Source organism: Bombina bombina, chromosome 5 (genome assembly GCF_027579735.1).
Source record: "Bombina bombina isolate aBomBom1 chromosome 5, aBomBom1.pri, whole genome shotgun sequence".
Lineage (NCBI taxonomy): Eukaryota > Metazoa > Chordata > Amphibia > Anura > Bombinatoridae > Bombina > Bombina bombina.
The window spans coordinates 37,062,647-37,082,634 of NC_069503.1; the positions used below are offsets into that span (position 1 = coordinate 37,062,647).

Below are 19,988 nucleotides of genomic sequence, written 5' to 3' on the forward strand. Positions count from 1 at the left end.
CAAACACGTTAATAGTTCATATTCATCCTTCACTACAGGAAGCATCAGAATGATACCGCAAACTCCAAAAATCTTAGACACTAATGACTATTCACAAACATTGGAGATATCACAGCAGATATTTAAAGGTGATGATGAATTGGCAGGAACTGGGAAGCAATCATTATGTACAGAGAGTAATTTAGTCATCAAACAAGAGGGCATTTATGACTTATCTAGTGAAATGATTATCCCAGAAGATAAACCGCACACATTTACTGAGTTTTCAAAATATATTAAAGAAGGGAAAAGTCTACAGTCTAACCAAATGATTCATACAAAGGAGAAACCTTTCAAATGTACAGAATGTGAAAAAAGCTTTAGATGGAAGTCTCATCTACTAGAACACCACAAAATACACACTGGTAAGAAGCTGCATACATGTACCGAGTGTGGTAAATGTTTTACACAAAAGAGTAATCTGAAAACTCATAAAAAGATTCACACAGGAGAAAAGCCTTTCACATGTACAGAGTGTGGAAAACGTTTTACACACAAGAGTGATCTGAAAATTCATGAAAGGATTCACACAGGAGAAAAGCCTTTCACATGTACAGAGTGTGAAAAAAGTTTTACAGAAAAGAGTAAACTGAAAAACCATGAAAGGATTCATACAGGAGAAAAGCCTTTCACATGTACAGAGTGTGAGAAAAGTTTTACAGAGAAGCGTGATCTGAAAAAGCATGAAAGGATTCACACAGGGGAAAAGCCTTTCACATGTACAGAGTGTGGAAAAAGTTTTACAGAGAAGAGTTATCTGAAAAAGCATGAAAGGATCCACACAGGGGAAAAGCCTTTCATGTGTACAGAGTGTGGAAAAAGTTTTACACAAATATTTGGTCTAAAAAGTCATGAAAGGATTCACACAGGGGAAAAGCCTTTCACATGTACAGTGTGTGGAAAAAGTTTTACACAAATAAATAGTCTGAAATATCATGAAAAGAGTCACACAGGGGAAAAGCCTTTCACATGTACAGAGTGTGGAAAAAGTTTTACACAAAAAAGTGATCTGAAATATCATGAAAGGATTCACACAGGAGAAAAGCCTTTCACGTGTACAGAGTGTGGAAAATGTTTTACAGAAAAGAGATATCTGAAGATGCATAAAAGGATTCACACAGGGGAAAAGCCTTTTACGTGTACAGAGTGTGGAAAAAGTTTTACACGAATGAGTAATCTGAAGACTCATGAAAGGATTCACAAGGGAAGAAACCTTTCACATATTTAGAAAGTAGGGATGCCACATTTTGCCCAGCTGATTCCCTGACACTTTGCAAATGGGTTTGGTTGGGATGTGGCCTTAAAATATATTTTACCATTTTTTGGTCTGCCGTTAAAGGATTGAGTGTTATAATGTTTAATTTAATACACACACACAACAACGATAGCTTGATATAGTCAAATATATACAGTTTGGTAGACATACATTAGTAGATAGACATATAAACAGATGGATAGAAATCAGATAGACAGATATATAAAAAGATACAGACTGCACCCGGTTGACACCCTCCAAAAGGTGACACCACCACATTAATTTAACATTTATTAATCATGACACCGGGTTTTTTTTCCTTTCCTAATGATGTGCTGGTGGTGGTGCCTTGTAAGAAAGAAGGACCAAGGGTTCTTCCATGCTAAGGCAGATGCAGGGGGTGTTCAGCACAGAGGCAGTGTAGGCAGGGGCCAGGGCTTCCCTAACTAAGCATCTTGCTCGAGATTAAGTGACGTCATTATTGATGTACGGTGCTACGACTTGCAAGTATAAAAAAATTACTTGGGTGGGTTTGACACCATGAGTTACCACACCGGGTTGCACCAAGCCTAGTGACACCACTGCAACAGACAGATATAGAGAGATAATAGACAGAGACAGAGAACAAGACAAATAGAGATAAACAGATAGAAAGATGATAGACAGAAAGAGTCATATAAGGAAGATTTAAACTGAACTTGATCACAAAACATTTTATATTAACAAAGAAATGCATTAAAACATTATGTAAATTCTGAGACATTTTTATTAGGTGGCCAGCAACAAAGTTGTAGGACAACCTAGTGTTAATATCAGGATTACTATTATTAGGGGGCCATGCAACGTTAGGTGGCCATGCAACGAAGTTGCAGGACAACCTATTGTTATTGTCAAGATTATTATTATTATTATTCCGCCTATTTTTCTATTGCCCATAACTCTTGAATTTCTAAAGCAAAGCTCTTGAAATCAGGTGTGCTGCTACAGCCTATTGCTCTGCTACACCTCATGCAACATTGAACTCATAGGTCATAGGGTTAGGCAGCCATATTGTTTTTCGAGAAACACCTAAAAACCTTAAGCTCTGGAACTGCTTATGTTACAACTTTGAAACTTGCTGTGTTCAGTGCTGCTATTGCCTAGATTTAAAATAATATCAGACAGCACAAAGTTCGCCAAACACAGCATAATATAAACACAGTCTCTAGTTTACCCCAGGTCAATACACAGTAAGAGTGATCGTCAAACTGACATGAAACAAGTGTAAATTGCAATTGACCGCAATAAAAGTAATCTTTTAGACAAACTCACAGTATTCCTGGGGATACGTTCACTGAGACCTTAGTCCTTTTCCACAAGCGGCTTGTTCAAACCTTATTGGCAGACGCCATGTCTCCTCCTTTCTTCCGGCTTATAGCCTAAGGCATTCCTCGCCGCTGTGTCCCATCCTCCGCTTTGTAAACAGCTGAGCCCTATGGGTATTTTCAATGAATGTAGAACAGCAAGCAATACAAACCCAGACCGACTCAGTCTGTATTAAAAAGTGAAGTGCTTTATTGAAAAAATATATTTAAAAACACTATAAGACACCATTAATAAGTAAGCAACGCTTGCTACAAGTAAAAATGACATAATGAAGCTAAGACCTTGGGCCGTATGACGTCACTTACGGATACTCCTGTAATCATAGTTAGTCACCTACAGCCCTATTCACCTTTTTATACCTTTTAGGAAAAACACCTAGCCTCGTTATCATAATTTAAAGTAACCGTGTAATGCACTACAATTCCTATGCACAATGTAAATCAACTATAGCTATCTACCATATGTATAATGTAAAATGTAATCACTTAATTTAATATTTGCATAATTTCAATTTGACATATATATTTACACATTAACATATGTTTTATGATACTACCGTTCTAAGCAGGTGCACACATATATATTCATATTTAGGATATCAATCTATTTAACCCTCAATTTTCATCTCTATACATTAATACAGAAAAATTGATATGGGAAATCAATTCAAAAATGAAATTCATAACAGATAATATTGATTATATCATATTATATTATTTTAAATTAATAATTATAATCTGGAATATAGATAATGGACCCAAAGACTATCCAATATTTATTTGCAATTCATATGTGCCTAAATATGTTACTGATATATGCCCAGTTTAGAATGGACATTATAGAAGTGTTTTTAATTTTAGTGGTGAGGCCAACATACTGCAATTTGCAGTTTACACAAGAGACCAAATACACCACATAGCTCATTGAACAATTTATACATTGTCTGGTATATTCTCGTCCTGTGGCATATGATGTAAACTTGTCAGTGACCTGTATAAAGTCACACGCCTTGCACCTTGTACTGCCACATCTGTAGGTCCTATTGTGGGTTAACCATGAACTCCCTGTTCCATCAGTGACACTAGGGAGTAGAGTTGGTGAAAGTATATTCCCTAGTGTAGCCCCCTTTCGATATGAAAACCTACAGCCCTCTTTAATATACTCTTTGAGTTTACTGTCAGCTCGTAGGATTGGTAGATGAGCTCTCACTAGGCTACACACCTTTGAATATTGGTTACTGTAGCTTGTCACAAAAGTCGTCTTGTTGTCATCCGTGTCTTTATTCTTTTGTTTGTCTACCAGAAGACTTCTTCTAGGGCATTGGTCTACCTGCGCTTTTGCTCTTTTTATAACTTTATGTAAGTAACCTCTATCTCTCAGATTTTTGGTTAAAATAACACATTTTTGTTTGTATGTTTCAGGGTTACTTCAATTTCTCTTCACCCTCAGAAATTGTCCCTTTGCAAGGTGTTCTTCGTAATCGGTTTTCTAAAGAGTTGACTCACAATTTTATGATCATCCTCTATAAGGGTTACATCTAGATAATTGATCTTTTTAGAGTCAAACTCCATAGTAAAGCTGAGGCCTACTTGATTATAATTAAGACAATCAACAAAGAAGCCTGCCTCTTCCCTAATACCTGTCCATATAAAGATCAGGTCGTCTATAAATCTTTTATAGACTCTGATACATGATCTGTAGGGATTTTTATCTCCAAAAATGTGGTCGGCTTCCCACCAACCTAAGAATAGGTTGGCGTAAAATGGGGCAAATTTTGCCCCCATCGCCGTACTACACTTCTGGAGATATAATTGTCCCTCGAAACAGAAGAAATTGTGCTCTAAAAGGTAACGAATTACCATCAGAACAAATTCCCTTTGGTCTCTGTTTAAATGTGTAACCGTTTTTAAAAAGCTCTCAATTGCAATGATACCAAAATCATGTGGGATGGTTGAATACAGTGATACCACATCCACTGTGAGCCATCCAAAGTTGGTTTCCCATTGGATATCTTCAACAATCCTTAGAAGATGTTTTGTATCACGTAGATAACTCCCAAGTTGGCTCACAAGCGGTTGGATCACTGAATCCACCCATTCAGAGAGTGGCTCCAATAATGAGCCAATCCCTGACACAATAGGTCTACCTTTGATAACATCAAGAGATTTGTGTATCTTAATAAATGGTAGAAAAGGGGGTCTTTGGATATTTTACTGTCACAAAATCTGCTGTCTTTAGATCCATAAATCCTTTATCTACCCCCTCATCCACCATTGACCTTACTTGTTGTTAATATATCTTAGTGGGGTTGTGCCTAAGTTTACAATATGTGTGTATATCTCCTAACTGGCTCAAAGCTTCCTCAACATAGTCAGTTCTCCTGAGCACAACTGTACCACCTCCCTTATCAGATTTTTTGAAAACCAAATATTGTTATTGTTGCCGTAAGTTTGTTACTGGACCTTTTTTGTTGTAATATTTTATCATTTAGCTCTGTAAGTTCTCTTTCAACTGTCTTATGAAAAAGTTCTAAGACGGTACCCCTACTGTGAATCGGATAAAATGATGAATTTGCTTGAAAAGTCTCTATAATTTTATTAGCAAAAGTGTCATTATCAGATAATTGGCTTTCCCCATTGTCTAGACCCTGATCAAGAAGACCCTCCATGTCCCTCAGGCAACACAAATCCTCAAAACATAAATCCTGTTCTTTGACTCCCGATATATCGGCATCAATATTTGTTATGTTGTCTGTGGACATGTGAGGGAGTTCTGAAAGATTGGCTTCGTTGTAATGTCTCTTTAAAGTTAGATTTCTCACAAATCTATTGAGGTCAATCAACGTTTCAAACAGCTTAAAATTGTTTTCTGGTACAAAACCCAAACCTAAATTTAGTGCTTTGTATTCAACCGAAGTAAGCTCTTCTCCTGATACATTAATAACATTTCCCACTAGATGTATTCTCTTTCCTAAAGGGGTAATCAAATATTAGCCCTTAGGTTCTACAATTGCAAATAAATATCTGATAGTGTTTGGGTCCATTATCTATATTCCAGATTATAATTATTAATTTAAAATAATTTAATATGATATAATCAATATTATCTGTTATGAATTAAATTTTTTAATTAATTTTCCCATATCAATTTTTCTGTATTAATGTATAGAGATGAAAATTGAGGGTTAAATAGATTGATATCCTAAATATGAATATATATGTGTGCACCTGCTTAGAACGGTAGTATCATAAAACATATGTTAATGTGTAAATATATATGTCAAATTGAAATTATGCAAATATTAAATTAAGTGATTACATTTTACATTATACATATGGTAGATAGCTATAGTTGATTTACATTGTGCATAGGAATTGTAGTGCATTACACGGTTGCTTTAAATTATGATAACGAGGCTAGGTGTTTTCCTAAAAGGTATAAAAAGGTGAATAGGGCTATTACCTAGATTTGCCATTGTTCAACAGAAGTGCCCTGGTCACATGATGTAGCAGCCCTCTTGCATTTTGCAAAAATCTTTAAACATCTTCTCTTAAACCGCTTAGTGCAATAAAGCGCAATTTTGCACATATGCTCCTTGCAAGGTCCTCTACCAAGTTTGTTTAAATTACGATTTTTCCATAATCAACATGGCTGCTGTGGGACATTAACCTTTTTATCGACATTTAATTGCGCAAATTTGCACTTTATACATTAGTTTTACAATTTTTAACAATATTACAGTGTAATAGACACATGATTACACATAGTCATAACCCTCAAAGAAAATATTGCAGTTAAAATTCATACTGCACAGTCGCCTTTGTGAAATAAAACATTTGCAAATTTTCATGAAACTTTTGCAAATTTTAGAGGTCTATGGTCAGCATTAGTGTGTGCAATATGAAAGCCATACATTACACAGTGTGGCAGCCATTTTGTTTCGTATGTTCTGTTTTTTTCTCTGACACCGCTTATGAGACCGATGTGAAACTTGGTTTATAAAGTTATCTTATGACCAATATTCAGATTTTTTCAAGAGAAGTCAATTGGTCATGTGGTTTGACAGACATTTTGAATTGTTCAAAATTCCTTAACGATGTTTCTCTTGTAAGGTGTATCCAGTCCACGGATTCATCCTTTACTTGTGGGATATTCCCCTTCCTAACAGGAAGTGGCAAAGAGAGCACACAGCAGAGCTGTCCATATAGCTCCCCCTCTAGCTCCACCCCCCAGTCATTCTCTTTGCCGGCTCTAAGCAATAGGGTCTCTCTCGGAAGGGTAAAGTGAATGTGGTGTTAGATTTGTAATTTTTGTTCTACAAGCAAAAGTTTGTTATTTTTAAATGGTACCGGTTTGTACTATTTACTCTCCAGCAGAAAAGGTATGAAGATTTCTGCAGAGAGGAAAATGATTTTAGCATGTTGTAACTAAAATCCACTGCTGTTTCTAGACAAGACTGTGATAATGCTAGAAAAGGACTGATAAGATCCCCATGAGGGAAGGGTAAGCTTTATTCAGAGACTAAGTATGGAATTACAAGCTTACATTACAGGGCTAATTTATGCTGGTTGACACTTTTTTATGGGTTGACACTTTTTTATGGCAAACGGTTTTACTTATAAACATTGTTTTTGAGACACTTAGAAGGTCCTTTTGGGTTTCATTCAGGGGTTGTTACCCACATGGCTAGTATTATAACTCCTAGGAGTGTTTCTTTAGGCCTCACAGCACCGGAGTAAGGTGGGAGGGGCCTAATTTCGCACCTCAGATGCGCAGTTAGATGGACTAGATCTTCAGGCTGTGTTCACATGGTGGCTCCTGCTACAATTTGAGAACCCATAAGAAGCTTTTTCCCCATAAATCCGACTCCTAAGGGAAGGTAGGGCCACAGCAGAGCTGTGGCAAGGTGCTAAATTTGTTTTAACCGGTCTGTTAGCTTACTATTGATCCGGTTTGGGCATTAAGGGGTTAATCGATTTTTTTGCTAGCTGTGTAATCTTAACAATGCTTTAGGTACATACTGTGAAAATTTCAGAAAGTTTGGTGCATTTTTCACTGTTTTGGAAAATTGTGTGCCTTTTTTATTTCTTAAAGGCACAGTAACGTTTTTTTGCAAAGTGTGTTTTTGCTTGATTAATGTGATTTCTAAGCCTGTTTGTCTTACTATTAGTCTGTTAAACATGTCTGTCACCAAGGAAAATCCTTGTTCAATGTGTTTAGAAGCCATGGTGGAACCCCCTCTCAAAATGTGTCCCACGTGTACTGATATGTCTATACATTTTAAAGACCATATTGTTGCACTTAAAAATGTGGCCCAAGATGATTCTCGGACAGAAGGTAATGAGGTTAGCCCGTTGACCTCTCCCCAAGTGTCACAACCAGTTACGCCCGATAATACCCTCTCAGTATTTTTATCAAAGCTGCCCGTGTTACCTGCAAAGCGTGATAGCTCTGTTTTAAGAACAGATTATGAGCATTCTGACGCTTTAGTAGCCATGTCCGATATACACTCACAACGCTCTGAAATGGGGGCGAGGGATGTGCTGTCTGAGGGAGAAATTTCAGATTCTGGAAAGGTTGCTCCTCAGACAGACTCAGATACGTTGGCATTTAAATTTAAACTAGAACACCTCCGCTTATTACTCAGGGAGGTATTAGTTACTCTGGATGACTGTGACCCTTTGGTGGTCCCAGAGAAATTGTGTAAAATGGACAAGTACCTAGAAGTTCCTGTTTACACTGATGTGTTCCCGGTCCCTAAGAGGATTGCGGATATAGTAACTAGGGAGTGGTAATAAACCAGGTATTCCGTTTGTTCCCCCTCCTGTTTTTAAGAAAATGTTCCCCATATCTGACACCACGCGGGACTCGTGGCAGACGGTCCCTAAGGTGGAGGGGGCTGTTTCTTCACTTGCTAAACGCACAACCATACCAATGGAGGACAGTTGTGCTTTTAAAGACCCTATGGATAAAAAATTAGAGGGTCTACTTAAGAAAATTTTTGTTCATCAAGGTTTTCTTCTCCAACCTATAGCGTGCATGTTCCTGTAACTACTGCAGCTGCTTTCTGGTTCGAGGCGCTGGAAGATGCCCTCCAGACGGAGACCTCATATGAGGATATTATGGACAGAATTAAGGCTCTTAAGCTGGCTAATTCTTTTATCACAGATGCCGCTTTCCAACTAGCTAAGTTAGCGGCAAAGAATTCAGGTTTTGCCATTCTGGCGCGTAGGGCGCTATGGCTCAAGTCTTGGTCGGCCGATGTGTCGTCAAAATCCAAACTGCTGAACATCCCTTTCAAAGGAAAGACCCTTTTCGGGCCTGAATTGAAAGAGATTATCTCAGAAATCACTGGGGGAAAAGGCCATGCTCTCCCTCAGGACAAATCCTTTAAGACAAAGAACAAACAAAATAATTTTCCTTCTTTTCTAAATTTCAGGAGCGGTCTCGCTTCATCCTCCCCTGCTGCGAAGCAAGAGGGTAACACTTCACAACACAGGGCAGCCTGGAAACCTTACCAGGGCTGGAACAAGGGTAAACAGGCCAAGAAGCCTGCAGCTGCCCCCAAGACAGCATGAAGGGGTAGCCCCCGATCCTGGACCGGATCTAGTAGAGGGTAGACTCTCTCTCTTCGTTCAGGCCTGGGCAAGAGATGTACACGATCCCTGGGCCTTAGAGATTGTATCCCAGGGATATCTTCTAGAATTCAAGGACTCCCCTCCAAGGGGAAGGTTCCATATTTCTCGTCTGTCTACAGACACGACAAAGAAAGAGGCGTTCTTACGCTGTGTAGAAGTCCTACATACAATGGGAGTGATCCACCCAGTTCCAATTGCGGAACAAGGGCTGGGGTTTTACTCAAACCTGTTTGTGGTTCCCAAAAAAGAAGGAAATTTCAGACCAATCCTGGATCTCAAAATTCTAAACAAATTCCTCAGAGTCCCATCATTCAAGACAATCTTACCAATGATCCAGGAGGGTCAATATATGACTACCGTGGATCTAAAGGATGTGTATTTGCACATTCCTATCCACAAAGATCATCACCAGTTTCTCAGGTTCGCTTTTCTGGACAAGCATTATCAGTTTGTGGCTCTCCCTTTCGGGTTGGCCACTGCTCCCAGAATTTTCACAAAGGTGCTAGGGTCCCTCCTGGCGGTGCTAAGGCCGCGGGGCATAGCAGTGGCGCCTTATCTAGACAACATCTTAATTCAGGCGTCAACTTTCCAAAGAGCCAAGTCTCACACGGAAATTGTAGTGGCCTTTCTGAGGTCTCACGGGTGGAAGGTGAACATCAAAAAGAGTTCTCTCTCCCCCCTCACAAGAGTTCCCTTCCTAGGAACACTAATAGACTCGGTAGAAATGAAAATTTTTCTGATGGAGGTCAGAAAGTTAAAACTCTTAACTACTTGCCGAGCTCTTCATTCCATTCCTCGGCCATCTGTAGCTCAGTGCATGGAGACAGTCGGATTAATGGTAGCGGCAATGGACATAGTCCCTTTTGCACGGATACACCTCAGACCACTGCAACTATGCATGCTCAAACAGTGAAATGGGGATTATGCAGATTTGTCTCCTCAAATACAGTTGGACCAGGGGACCAGAGATTCTCTTCTCTGGTGGTTGTTTCAGGATCATCTGGATCAGGGAATGTGTTTCCGCAGAGCAGAGTGGATCATCGTAACGACCAACGCCAGTCTGTTGGGCTGGTGTGCTGTCTGGGACTCCCTGAAAGCTCAGGGCTTATGGTCTCGGGAAGAAGCTCTTCTCCCGATAAACATTCTGTAACTGAGGGCGATATTCAACGCTCTTCAGGCATGGCCTCAGCTAGCTGCGGCCAAATTCATCAGATTTCAGTCGGACAACATCACGACTGTAGCTTACATCAACCATCAAGGGGGAACAAGGAATCCCCTAGCAATGATGGAAGTAACCAAAATCAGGTGGGTGGAGGATCACTCTTGCCACCTCTCAGCAATTCACATATCAGGAGTAGACAACTGGGAAGCGGATTTTCTAAGTCGTCAGACTTTTCATCCGGGGGAGTGTGAACTCCACCCGGAGGTATTTGCCCAGCTGATTCAGCGATGGGGCACTCCAGAATTGGATCTGATGGCGTCCCGTCAGAATGCCAAACTTCCTCTTTATGGGTCCATGTCCCGGGATCCCCAGCCGACGTTGATAGATGCTGTAGCAGCGCCTTGGTCCTTCAATCTGGCCTATGTGTTTCCACCATTTCCTCTCCTTCCTTGTCTGGTGGCCAGAATCAAGCAGAAGAGGACGTTGGTGATTCTAATAGCACCTGCATGACCATGCAGGACCTGGTATGCAGACCTAGTGGACATGTCATCCGGTCCACCATGGACTCTGCCAATGAGGCAGGACCTTCTACTTCAAGGTCCTTTCAAACATCCAAATCTAATTTCTCTGCGTCTGATTGTTTGGAGATTGAACGCCTAATTCTATCTAATCGTGATTTCTCTGAGTCGGTTATCGATACCCTGATTCAGGCCAGAAAGCCTGTCACCAGGAAAATCTACCATAAGATTTGGCGAAAATATCTTTGTTGGTGCGAATCCAAGGGTTACTCATGGAGTAAGATTAGGATTCCCAGGATATTGTCCTTTCTCCAAGAAGGATTGGAGAAAGGATTATCAGCTGGTTCCTTAAAAGGACAGATATCTGCTTTGTCTATTCTTTTACACAAACGTCTGGCAGAGGTACCAGATGTTCAAGCGTTTAGTTAGAATCAAGTCTGTTTATAGACCTGTGGCTCCGCCATGGAGTCTGAATTTAGTTCTTTCAGTTCTGCAAGGGGTTCCGTTTGAACCTTTACATTCCATAGATATTAAACTTTTATCTTGGAAAGTTTTGTTTTTGGTAGCTATCTCTTCTGCTCGAAGAGTTTCAGAGTTATCTGCTTTGCAGTGTGACTCACCTTACTTGGTGTTTCACGCAGTTAAGGTAGTTTTGCGTACCAAACCCGGTTTTCTTCCTAAGGTTGTGTCTAATAAGAATATTAATCAGGAAATTGTTGTTCCTTCCCTGTGTCCTAATCCTTCTTCGAAGAAGGAACGTCTGTTACACAATCTTGATGTGGTTCGTGCTTTAAAGTTCTATTTACAAGCAACTAAGGATTTCAGACAAACAACTTCATTGTTTGTCATCTATTCTGGTAAAAGGAGAGGTCAGAAGGCGACTGCTACCTCTCTTTTCTTTTGGCTGATAGGCATCATCCGTCTGGCCTATGAGACTGCTGGCCAGCAACCTCCTGAAACAATTACTGCTCATTCTACAAGAGCAGTGGCTTCCACATGGGCTTTTAAAAATAAGGCTTCTGTTGAACAGATTTGTAAGGCAGCGACTTGGTCTTCGCTGCATACCTTTTCCAAATTTTACAAATTCGATACTTTTGCTTCTTCGGAGGCTATTTTTGGGAGGAAGGTTTTACAAGCAGTGGTGCCTTCTGTTTAAGGTACCTGTCTTGTTCCCTCCCTTCATCCATGTCCTAAAGCTTTGGTATTGGTATCCCACAAGTAAAGGATGAATCAGTGGACTGGATACACCTTACAAGAGAAAACAGAATTTATGCTTACCTGATAAATTACTTTCTCTTGTGGTGTATCCAGTCCACGGCCCGTCCTGGCTATTAAGTCAGGTAGATTTTTTTGTTTAAACTACAGTCGCCACTGCACCCTATGGTTTCTCCTTTTTCTTCCTAACCTCCGGTCGAATGACTGGGGGGTGGAGCTAGAGGGGGAGCTATATGGACAGCTCTGCTGTGTGCTCTCTTTGCCACTTCCTGTTAGGAAGGAGAATATCCCACAAGTAAAGGATGAATCCTTGGACTGGATACGCCACAAGAGAAAGTAATTTATCAGGTAAGCATAAATTCTGTTTTCTTTCATGTAATTAGCAAGAGTCCATGAGCTAGTGACGTATGGGATATACATTCCTACCAGGAGGAGCAAAGTTTCCCAAACCTCAAAATGCCTATAAATACACCCCTCACCACACCCACAAATCAGTTTTACAAACTTTGCCTCCTATGGAGGTGGTGAAGTAAGTTTGTGCTAGATTCTACGTTGATATGCGCTCCGCAGCAGGTTGGAGCCCGGTTTTCCTCTCAGCGTGAAGTGAATGTCAGAGGGATGTGAAGAGAGTATTGCCTATTTGAATTCAATGATCTCCTTCTACGGGGTCTATTTCATAGGTTCTCTGTTATCGGTCGTAGAGATTCATCTCTTACCTCCCTTTTCAGATCGACGATATACTCTTATATATACCATTACCTCTGCTGATTTTCGTTTCAGTACTGGTTTGGCTTTCTACTACATGTAGATGAGTGTCCTGGGGTAAGTAAGTCTTATTTCTTTCATGTAATTAACAAGAGTCCATGAGCTAGTGACGTATGGGATATACATTCCTACCAGGAGGGGCAAAGTTTCCCAAACCTTAAAATGCCTATAAATACACCCCTCACCACACCCACAAATCAGTTTTACAAACTTTGCCTCCAAGGGAGGTGGTGAAGTAAGTTTGTGCTAGATTCTACGTTGATATGCGCTCCGCAGCAAGTTGGAGCCCGGTTTTCCTCTCAGCGTGCAGTGAATGTCAGAGGGATGTGAAGAGAGTATTGCCTATTGAATGCAGTGATCTCCTTCTACGGGGTCTATTTCATAAGGTTCTCTGTTATCGGTCGTAGAGATTCATCTCTTACCTCCCTTTTCAGATCGACGATATACTCTTATATTTACCATTTCCTCTACTGATTCTCGTTTCAGTACTGGTTTGGCTTTCTACAAACATGTAGATGAGTGTCCTGGGGTAAGTAAGTCTTATTTTCTGTGACACTCTAAGCTATGGTTGGGCACTTTATTTATAAAGTTCTAAATATATGTATTCAAACATTTATTTGCCTTGACTCAGAATGTTCAACTTTCCTTATTTCCAGACAGTCAGTTTCATATTTGGGATTATGCATTGAATTATCATATTTTTCTTACCTCAAAAATTTGACTTTTTTCCCTGTGGGCTGTTAGGCTCGCGGGGGCTGAAAATGCTTCATTTTATTGCGTCATTCTTGGCGCGGACTTTTTTGGCGCAAAAATTCTTTTCCGTTTCCGGCGTCATACGTGTCGCCGGAAGTTGCGTCATTTTTTGACGTTATTTTGCGCCAAAAATGTCGGCGTTCCGGATGTGGCGTCATTTTTGGCGCCAAAAGCATTTAGGCGCCAAATAATGTGGGCGTCTTATTTGGCGCTAAAAAAAATATGGGCGTCGCTTTTGTCTCCACATTATTTCAGTCTCATTTTTCATTTGCTTCTGGTTGCTAGAAGCTTGATGTTTGGCATTTTTTCCCATTCCTGAAACTGTCTTATAAGGAATTTGATCTATTTTGCTTTATATGTTGTTTTTTCTCTTACATATTGCAAGATGTCTCACGTTGCATCTGAGCCAGAAGATACTACAGGAAAACCACTGCCTGCTGGATCTACCAAAGCTAAGTGTATCTGCTGTAAACTTTTGGTAGCTATTCCTCCAGCTGTTGTTTGTAATAATTGTCATGACAAACTTGTTAAAGCAGATAATATTTCCTTTAGTGATGTACCATTGCCTGTTGCAGTTCCCTCAACATCTAAGGTGCAGAATGTTCCTGATAACATAAGAGATTTTGTTTCTGAATCCATAAAGAAGGCTTTGTCTGTTATTTCTCCTTCTAGTAAACGTAAAAAGTCTTTTAAATCTTCTCTCTCTACAGATGAATTTTTAAATGAACACCATCATTCTGATTCTTTGGACTCTTCTGGTTCAGAGGATTCTATCTCAGAGATTGATGCTGATAAATCTTCATATTTATTTAAGATGGAATTTATTCGCTCTTTACTTAAAGAAGTACTAATTGCTTTAGAAATAGAGGATTCTAGTCCTCTTGATACTAATTCTATACGTTTGGATAAGGTTTTTAAAGCTCCTGCGGTTATTCCAGAAGTCTTTCCTGTTCCTAATGCTATTTCTGCAGTAATTTCCAAGGAATGGGATAAATTGGGTAATTCATTTACTCCTTCTAAACGTTTTAAGCAATTATATCCTGTTCCGCCTGACAGGTTAGAATTTTGGGACAAAATCCCTAAAGTTGATGGGGCTATTTCTACCCTTGCTAAACGTACTACCATTCCTACGTCAGATGGTACCTCGTTTAAGGATCCTTTAGATAGAAAAATTGAATCTTTTCTAAGAAAAGCTTATCTATGTTCAGGTAATCTTCTTAGACCTGCTATATCATTGGCTGATGTTGCTGCAGCTTCAACTTTTTGGTTGGAAACTCTAGCGCAACAAGTAACAAATCGTGATTCTCATGATATTATTATTCTTCTCCAGCATGCTAATAATTTCATCTGTGATGCCATTTTTGATATTATTAGAGTTGATGTTAGGTTTATGTCTCGGGCTATCTTAGCCAGAAGAGCTTTATGGCTTAAGACCTGGAATGCTGATATGGCTTCTAAATCAACTCTACTTTCCATTTCTTTCCAGGGAAACAAATTATTTGGTTCTCAGTTGGATTCTATTATTTCAACTGTTACTGGTGGGAAAGGAACTTTTTTACCACAGGATAAAAAGTCTAAAGGTAAAAACAGGGCTAACAATCGTTTTCGTTCCTTTCGTTTCAACAAAGAACAAAAGCCTGATCCTTCGTCCTCAGGAGCAGTTTCAGTTTGGAAACCATCTCCAGTCTGGAATAAATCCAAGCCTGCTAGAAAGGCAAAGCCTGCTTCTAAGTTCACATGAAGGTACGGCCCTCATTCCAGTTCAGCTGGTAGGGGGCAGGTTACGTTTTTTCAAAGAAATTTGGATCAATTCTGTTCACAATCTTTGGATTCAGAACATTGTTTCAGAAGGGTACAGAATTGGTTTCAAGATGAGACCTCCTGCAAAGAGATTTTTTCTTTCCCGTGTCCCAGTAAATCCAGTGAAAGCTCAAGCATTTCTGAATTGTGTTTCAGATCTAGAGTTGGCTGGAGTAATTATGCCAGTTCCAGTTCCGGAACAGGGGATGGGGTTTTATTCAAATCTCTTCATTGTACCAAAGAAGGAGAATTCCTTCAGACCAGTTCTGGATCTAAAATTATTGAATCGTTATGTAAGGATACCAACGTTCAAGATGGTAACTGTAAGGACTATATTGCCTTTTGTTCAGCAAGGGAATTATATGTCCACAATAGATTTACAGGATGCATATCTGCATATTCCGATTCATCCAGATCATTATCAGTTCCTGAGATTCTCTTTTCTAGACAAGCATTACCAATTTGTGGCTCTACCGTTTGGCCTTGCTACAGCTCCAAGAATTTTCACAAAGATTCTCGGTGCCCTTCTGTCTGTAATCAGAGAACAGGGTATTGTGGTATTTCCTTATTTGGACGATATCTTGGTACTTGCTCAGTCTTTACATTTAGCAGAGTCTCATACGAATCGACTTGTGTTGTTTCTTCAAGATCATGGTTGGAGGATCAATTTACCAAAAAGTTCTTTGATTCCTCAAACAAGGGTAACCTTTCTGGGTTTCCAGATAGATTCAGTGTCCATGACTCTGTCTTTAACAGACAAGAGACGTCTAAAATTGATTACAGCTTGTCAAAACCTTCAGTCTCAATCATTCCCTTCGGTAGCCTTATGCATGGAAATTCTAGGTCTTATGACTGCTGCATCGGACGCGATCCCCTTTGCTCGTTTTCACATGCGACCTCTTCAGCTCTGTATGCTGAACCAATGGTGCAGGGATTACACGAAGATATATCAATTAATATCTTTAAAACCGATTGTTCGACACTCTCTAACGTGGTGGACAGATCACCTTCGTTTAATTCAGGGGGCTTCTTTTGTTCTTCCGACCTGGACTGTAATTTCAACAGATGCAAGTCTCACAGGTTGGGGAGCTGTGTGGGGATCTCTGACGGCACAAGGAGTTTGGGAATCTCAGGAGGTGAGATTACCGATCAATATCTTGGAACTCCGTGCAGTTTTCAGAGCTCTTCAGTTTTGGCCTCTTCTGAAGAGAGAATCGTTCATTTGTTTTCAGACAGACAATGTCACAACTGTGGCATACATCAATCATCAAGGAGGGACTCACAGTCCTCTGGCTATGAAAGAAGTATCTCGAATTTTGGTTTGGGCGGAATCCAGCTCCTGTCTAATCTCTGCGGTTCATATCCCAGGTGTAGACAATTGGGAAGCGGATTATCTCAGTCGCCAAACGTTGCATCCGGGCGAATGGTCTCTTCACCCAGAGGTATTTCTTCAGATTGTTCAAATGTGGGGGCTCCCAGAGATAGATCTGATGGCCTCTCATCTAAACAAGAAACTTCCCAGGTATCTGTCCAGATCCCGGGATCCTCAGGCGGAGGCAGTGGATGCATTATCACTTCCTTGGAAGTATCATCCTGCCTATATCTTTCCGCCTCTAGTTCTTCTTCCAAGAGTAATCTCCAAGATTCTGAGGGAATGCTCGTTTGTTCTGCTAATAGCTCCGGCATGGCCTCACAGGTTTTGGTATGCGGATCTTGTCCGGATGGCATCTTGCCAACCATGGACTCTTCCGTTAAGACCAGACCTTCTGTCACAAGGTCCTTTTTTCCATCCGGATCTGAAATCCTTAAATTTAAGGTATGGAGATTGAACGCTTGATTCTTGGTCAAAGAGGTTTCTCTGACTCCGTGATTAATACTATGTTACAGGCTCGTAAATCTGTATCTCGAGAGATATATTATAGAGTCTGGAAGACTTATATTTCTTGGTGTCTTTCTCATCATTTTTCTTGGCATTCTTTTAGAATACCGAGAATTTTACAGTTTCTTCAGGATGGTTTAGATAAGGGTTTGTCCGCAAGTTCTTTGAAAGGACAAATCTCCGCTCTTTCTGTTATTTTTCACAGAAAGATTGCTATTCTTCCTGATATTCATTGTTTTGTACAAGCTTTGGTTCGTATAAAACCTGTCATTAAGTCAATTTCTCCTCCTTGGAGTTTGAATTTGGTTCTGGGAGCTCTTCAAGCTCCTCCGTTTGAACCTATGCATTCATTGGACATTAAATTACTTTCTTGGAAAGTTTTGTTCCTTTTGGCCATCTCTTCTGCTAGAAGAGTTTCTGAATTATCTGCTCTTTCTTGTGAGTCTCCTTTTCTGATTTTTCATCAGGATAAGGCGGTGTTGCGAACTTCTTTTGAATTTTTACCTAAAGTTGTGAATTCCAACAACGTTAGTAGAGAAATTGTGGTTCCTTCATTATGTCCTAATCCTAAGAATTCTAAGGAGAAATCGTTGCATTCTTTGGATGTTGTTAGAGCTTTGAAATATTATGTTGAAGCTACGAAATCTTTCCGTAAGACTTCTAGTCTATTTGTTATCTTTTCCGGTTCTAGGAAAGGCCAGAAAGCTTCTGCCATTTCTTTGGCATCTTGGTTGAAATCTTTAATTCATCTTGCCTATGTTGAGTCGGGTAAAATTCCGCCTCAGAGAATTACAGCTCATTCTACTAGGTCAGTATCTACTTCCTGGGCGTTTAGGAATGAAGCTTCGGTTGACCAGATCTGCAAAGCAGCAACTTGGTCCTCTTTGCATACTTTTACTAAATTCTACCATTTTGATGTATTTTCGTCTTCTGAAGCAGTTTTTGGTAGAAAAGTTCTTCAGGCAGCGGTTTCAGTTTGAATCTTCTGCTTATGTTTTTTGTTAAACTTTATTTTGGGTGTGGATTATTTTCAGCAGGAATTGGCTGTCTTTATTTTATCCCTCCCTCTCTAGTGACTCTTGTGTGGAAAGATCCACATCTTGGGTAGTCATTATCCCATACGTCACTAGCTCATGGACTCTTGTTAATTACATGAAAGAAAACATAATTTATGTAAGAACTTACCTGATAAATTCATTTCTTTCATATTAACAAGAGTCCATGAGGCCCACCCTTTTTTGTGGTGGTTATGATTTTTTTGTATAAAGCACAATTATTCCAATTCCTTATTTTATATGCTTCGCACTTTTTTTCTTATCACCCCACTTCTTGGCTATTCGTTAAACTGATTTGTGGGTGTGGTGAGGGGTGTATTTATAGGCATTTTAAGGTTTGGGAAACTTTGCCCCTCCTGGTAGGAATGTATATCCCATACGTCACTAGCTCATGGACTCTTGTTAATATGAAAGAAATGAATTTATCAGGTAAGTTCTTACATAAATTATGTTTTTCTGTGACACTCTAAGCTATGGTTGGGCACTTTTATATAAAGTTCTAAATATATGTGTTCAAACATTTATTTGCCTTGATTCAGGATGTTCAACGTTCCTTATTTCAGACAGTCAATTTCATATTTGGGATAATGCATATGAATAAATCAATTTTTTTTTTCTTACCTTAAAATTTGACTTTTTGCCTGTGGGCTGTTAGGCTCGCGGGGGCTGAAAATGCTTCATTTTATTGCGTCATTCTTGGCACGGACTTTTTTGGCGCAAAATTTTTTTCTTGGTTTCCGGCGTCATACGTGTCGCCGGAAGTTGCGTCATTTTTGACGTTTTTTGCTCCAAAAGTGTCGGCGTTCCAGATGTGGCGTCATTTTTGGCGCCAAAAGCATTTAGGCGCCAAATAATGTGGGTCTTTTTTTGGCGCTAAAAAATTTGGGCGTCACTATTGTCTCCACATTATTTAAGTCTCTTTGTTTATTGCTTCTGGTTGCTAGAAGCTTGTTCACTGGCATTTTTTCCCATTCCTGAAACTGTCATTTAAGGAATTTGATCAATTTTGCTTTATATGTTGTTTTTCTATTACATATTGCAAGATGTCCCAGATTGACCCTGAGTCAGAAGATACTTCTGGAAAACCGCTGCCTAGTGCTGGATCTACCAAAGTTAAGTGTATTTGCTGTAAACTTGTGGTATCTGTTCCTCCAGCTGTTGTTTGTAATGAATGTCATGACAAACTTGTTAATGCAGATAATATTTCCTTTAGTAATGTTACATTACCTGTTGTTGTTCCATCAACATCTAATACTCAGAGTGTTCCTGTTAACATAAGAGATTTTGTTTCTAAATCCATTAAGAAGGCTATGTCTGTTATTCCTCCTTCTAGTAAACGTAAAAGGTCTTTTAAAACTTCTCATTTTTCAGATGAATTTTTAAATGAACATCATCATTCTGATTCTGATAATGATTCCTCTGGTTCAGAGGATTCTGTTTCAGAGGTTGATGCTGATAAATCTTCATATTTATTCAAAATGTTATTTATTCGTTCTTTACTTAAAGAAGTCTTAATTGCATTAGAAATAGAGGATTCTGGTCCT

At 39.5% G+C, this 19,988-nt stretch overlaps 1 protein-coding gene across 1 annotated transcript in view; it reads left to right on the forward strand.

Annotated features, from left to right (window-relative positions):
• Window positions 1-223: 223 nt before the first annotated feature.
• The window catches only part of LOC128661263 (zinc finger protein 665-like), a 71,801-nt gene continuing 52,036 nt past the window's right edge, over window positions 224-19,988 (forward strand). The window contains exon 1 of the mRNA XM_053715537.1: window positions 224-1,251. Coding sequence (XP_053571512.1) covers window positions 224-1,251 — 1,028 coding nt within the window. The remainder of the gene's footprint in view (window positions 1,252-19,988) is intronic.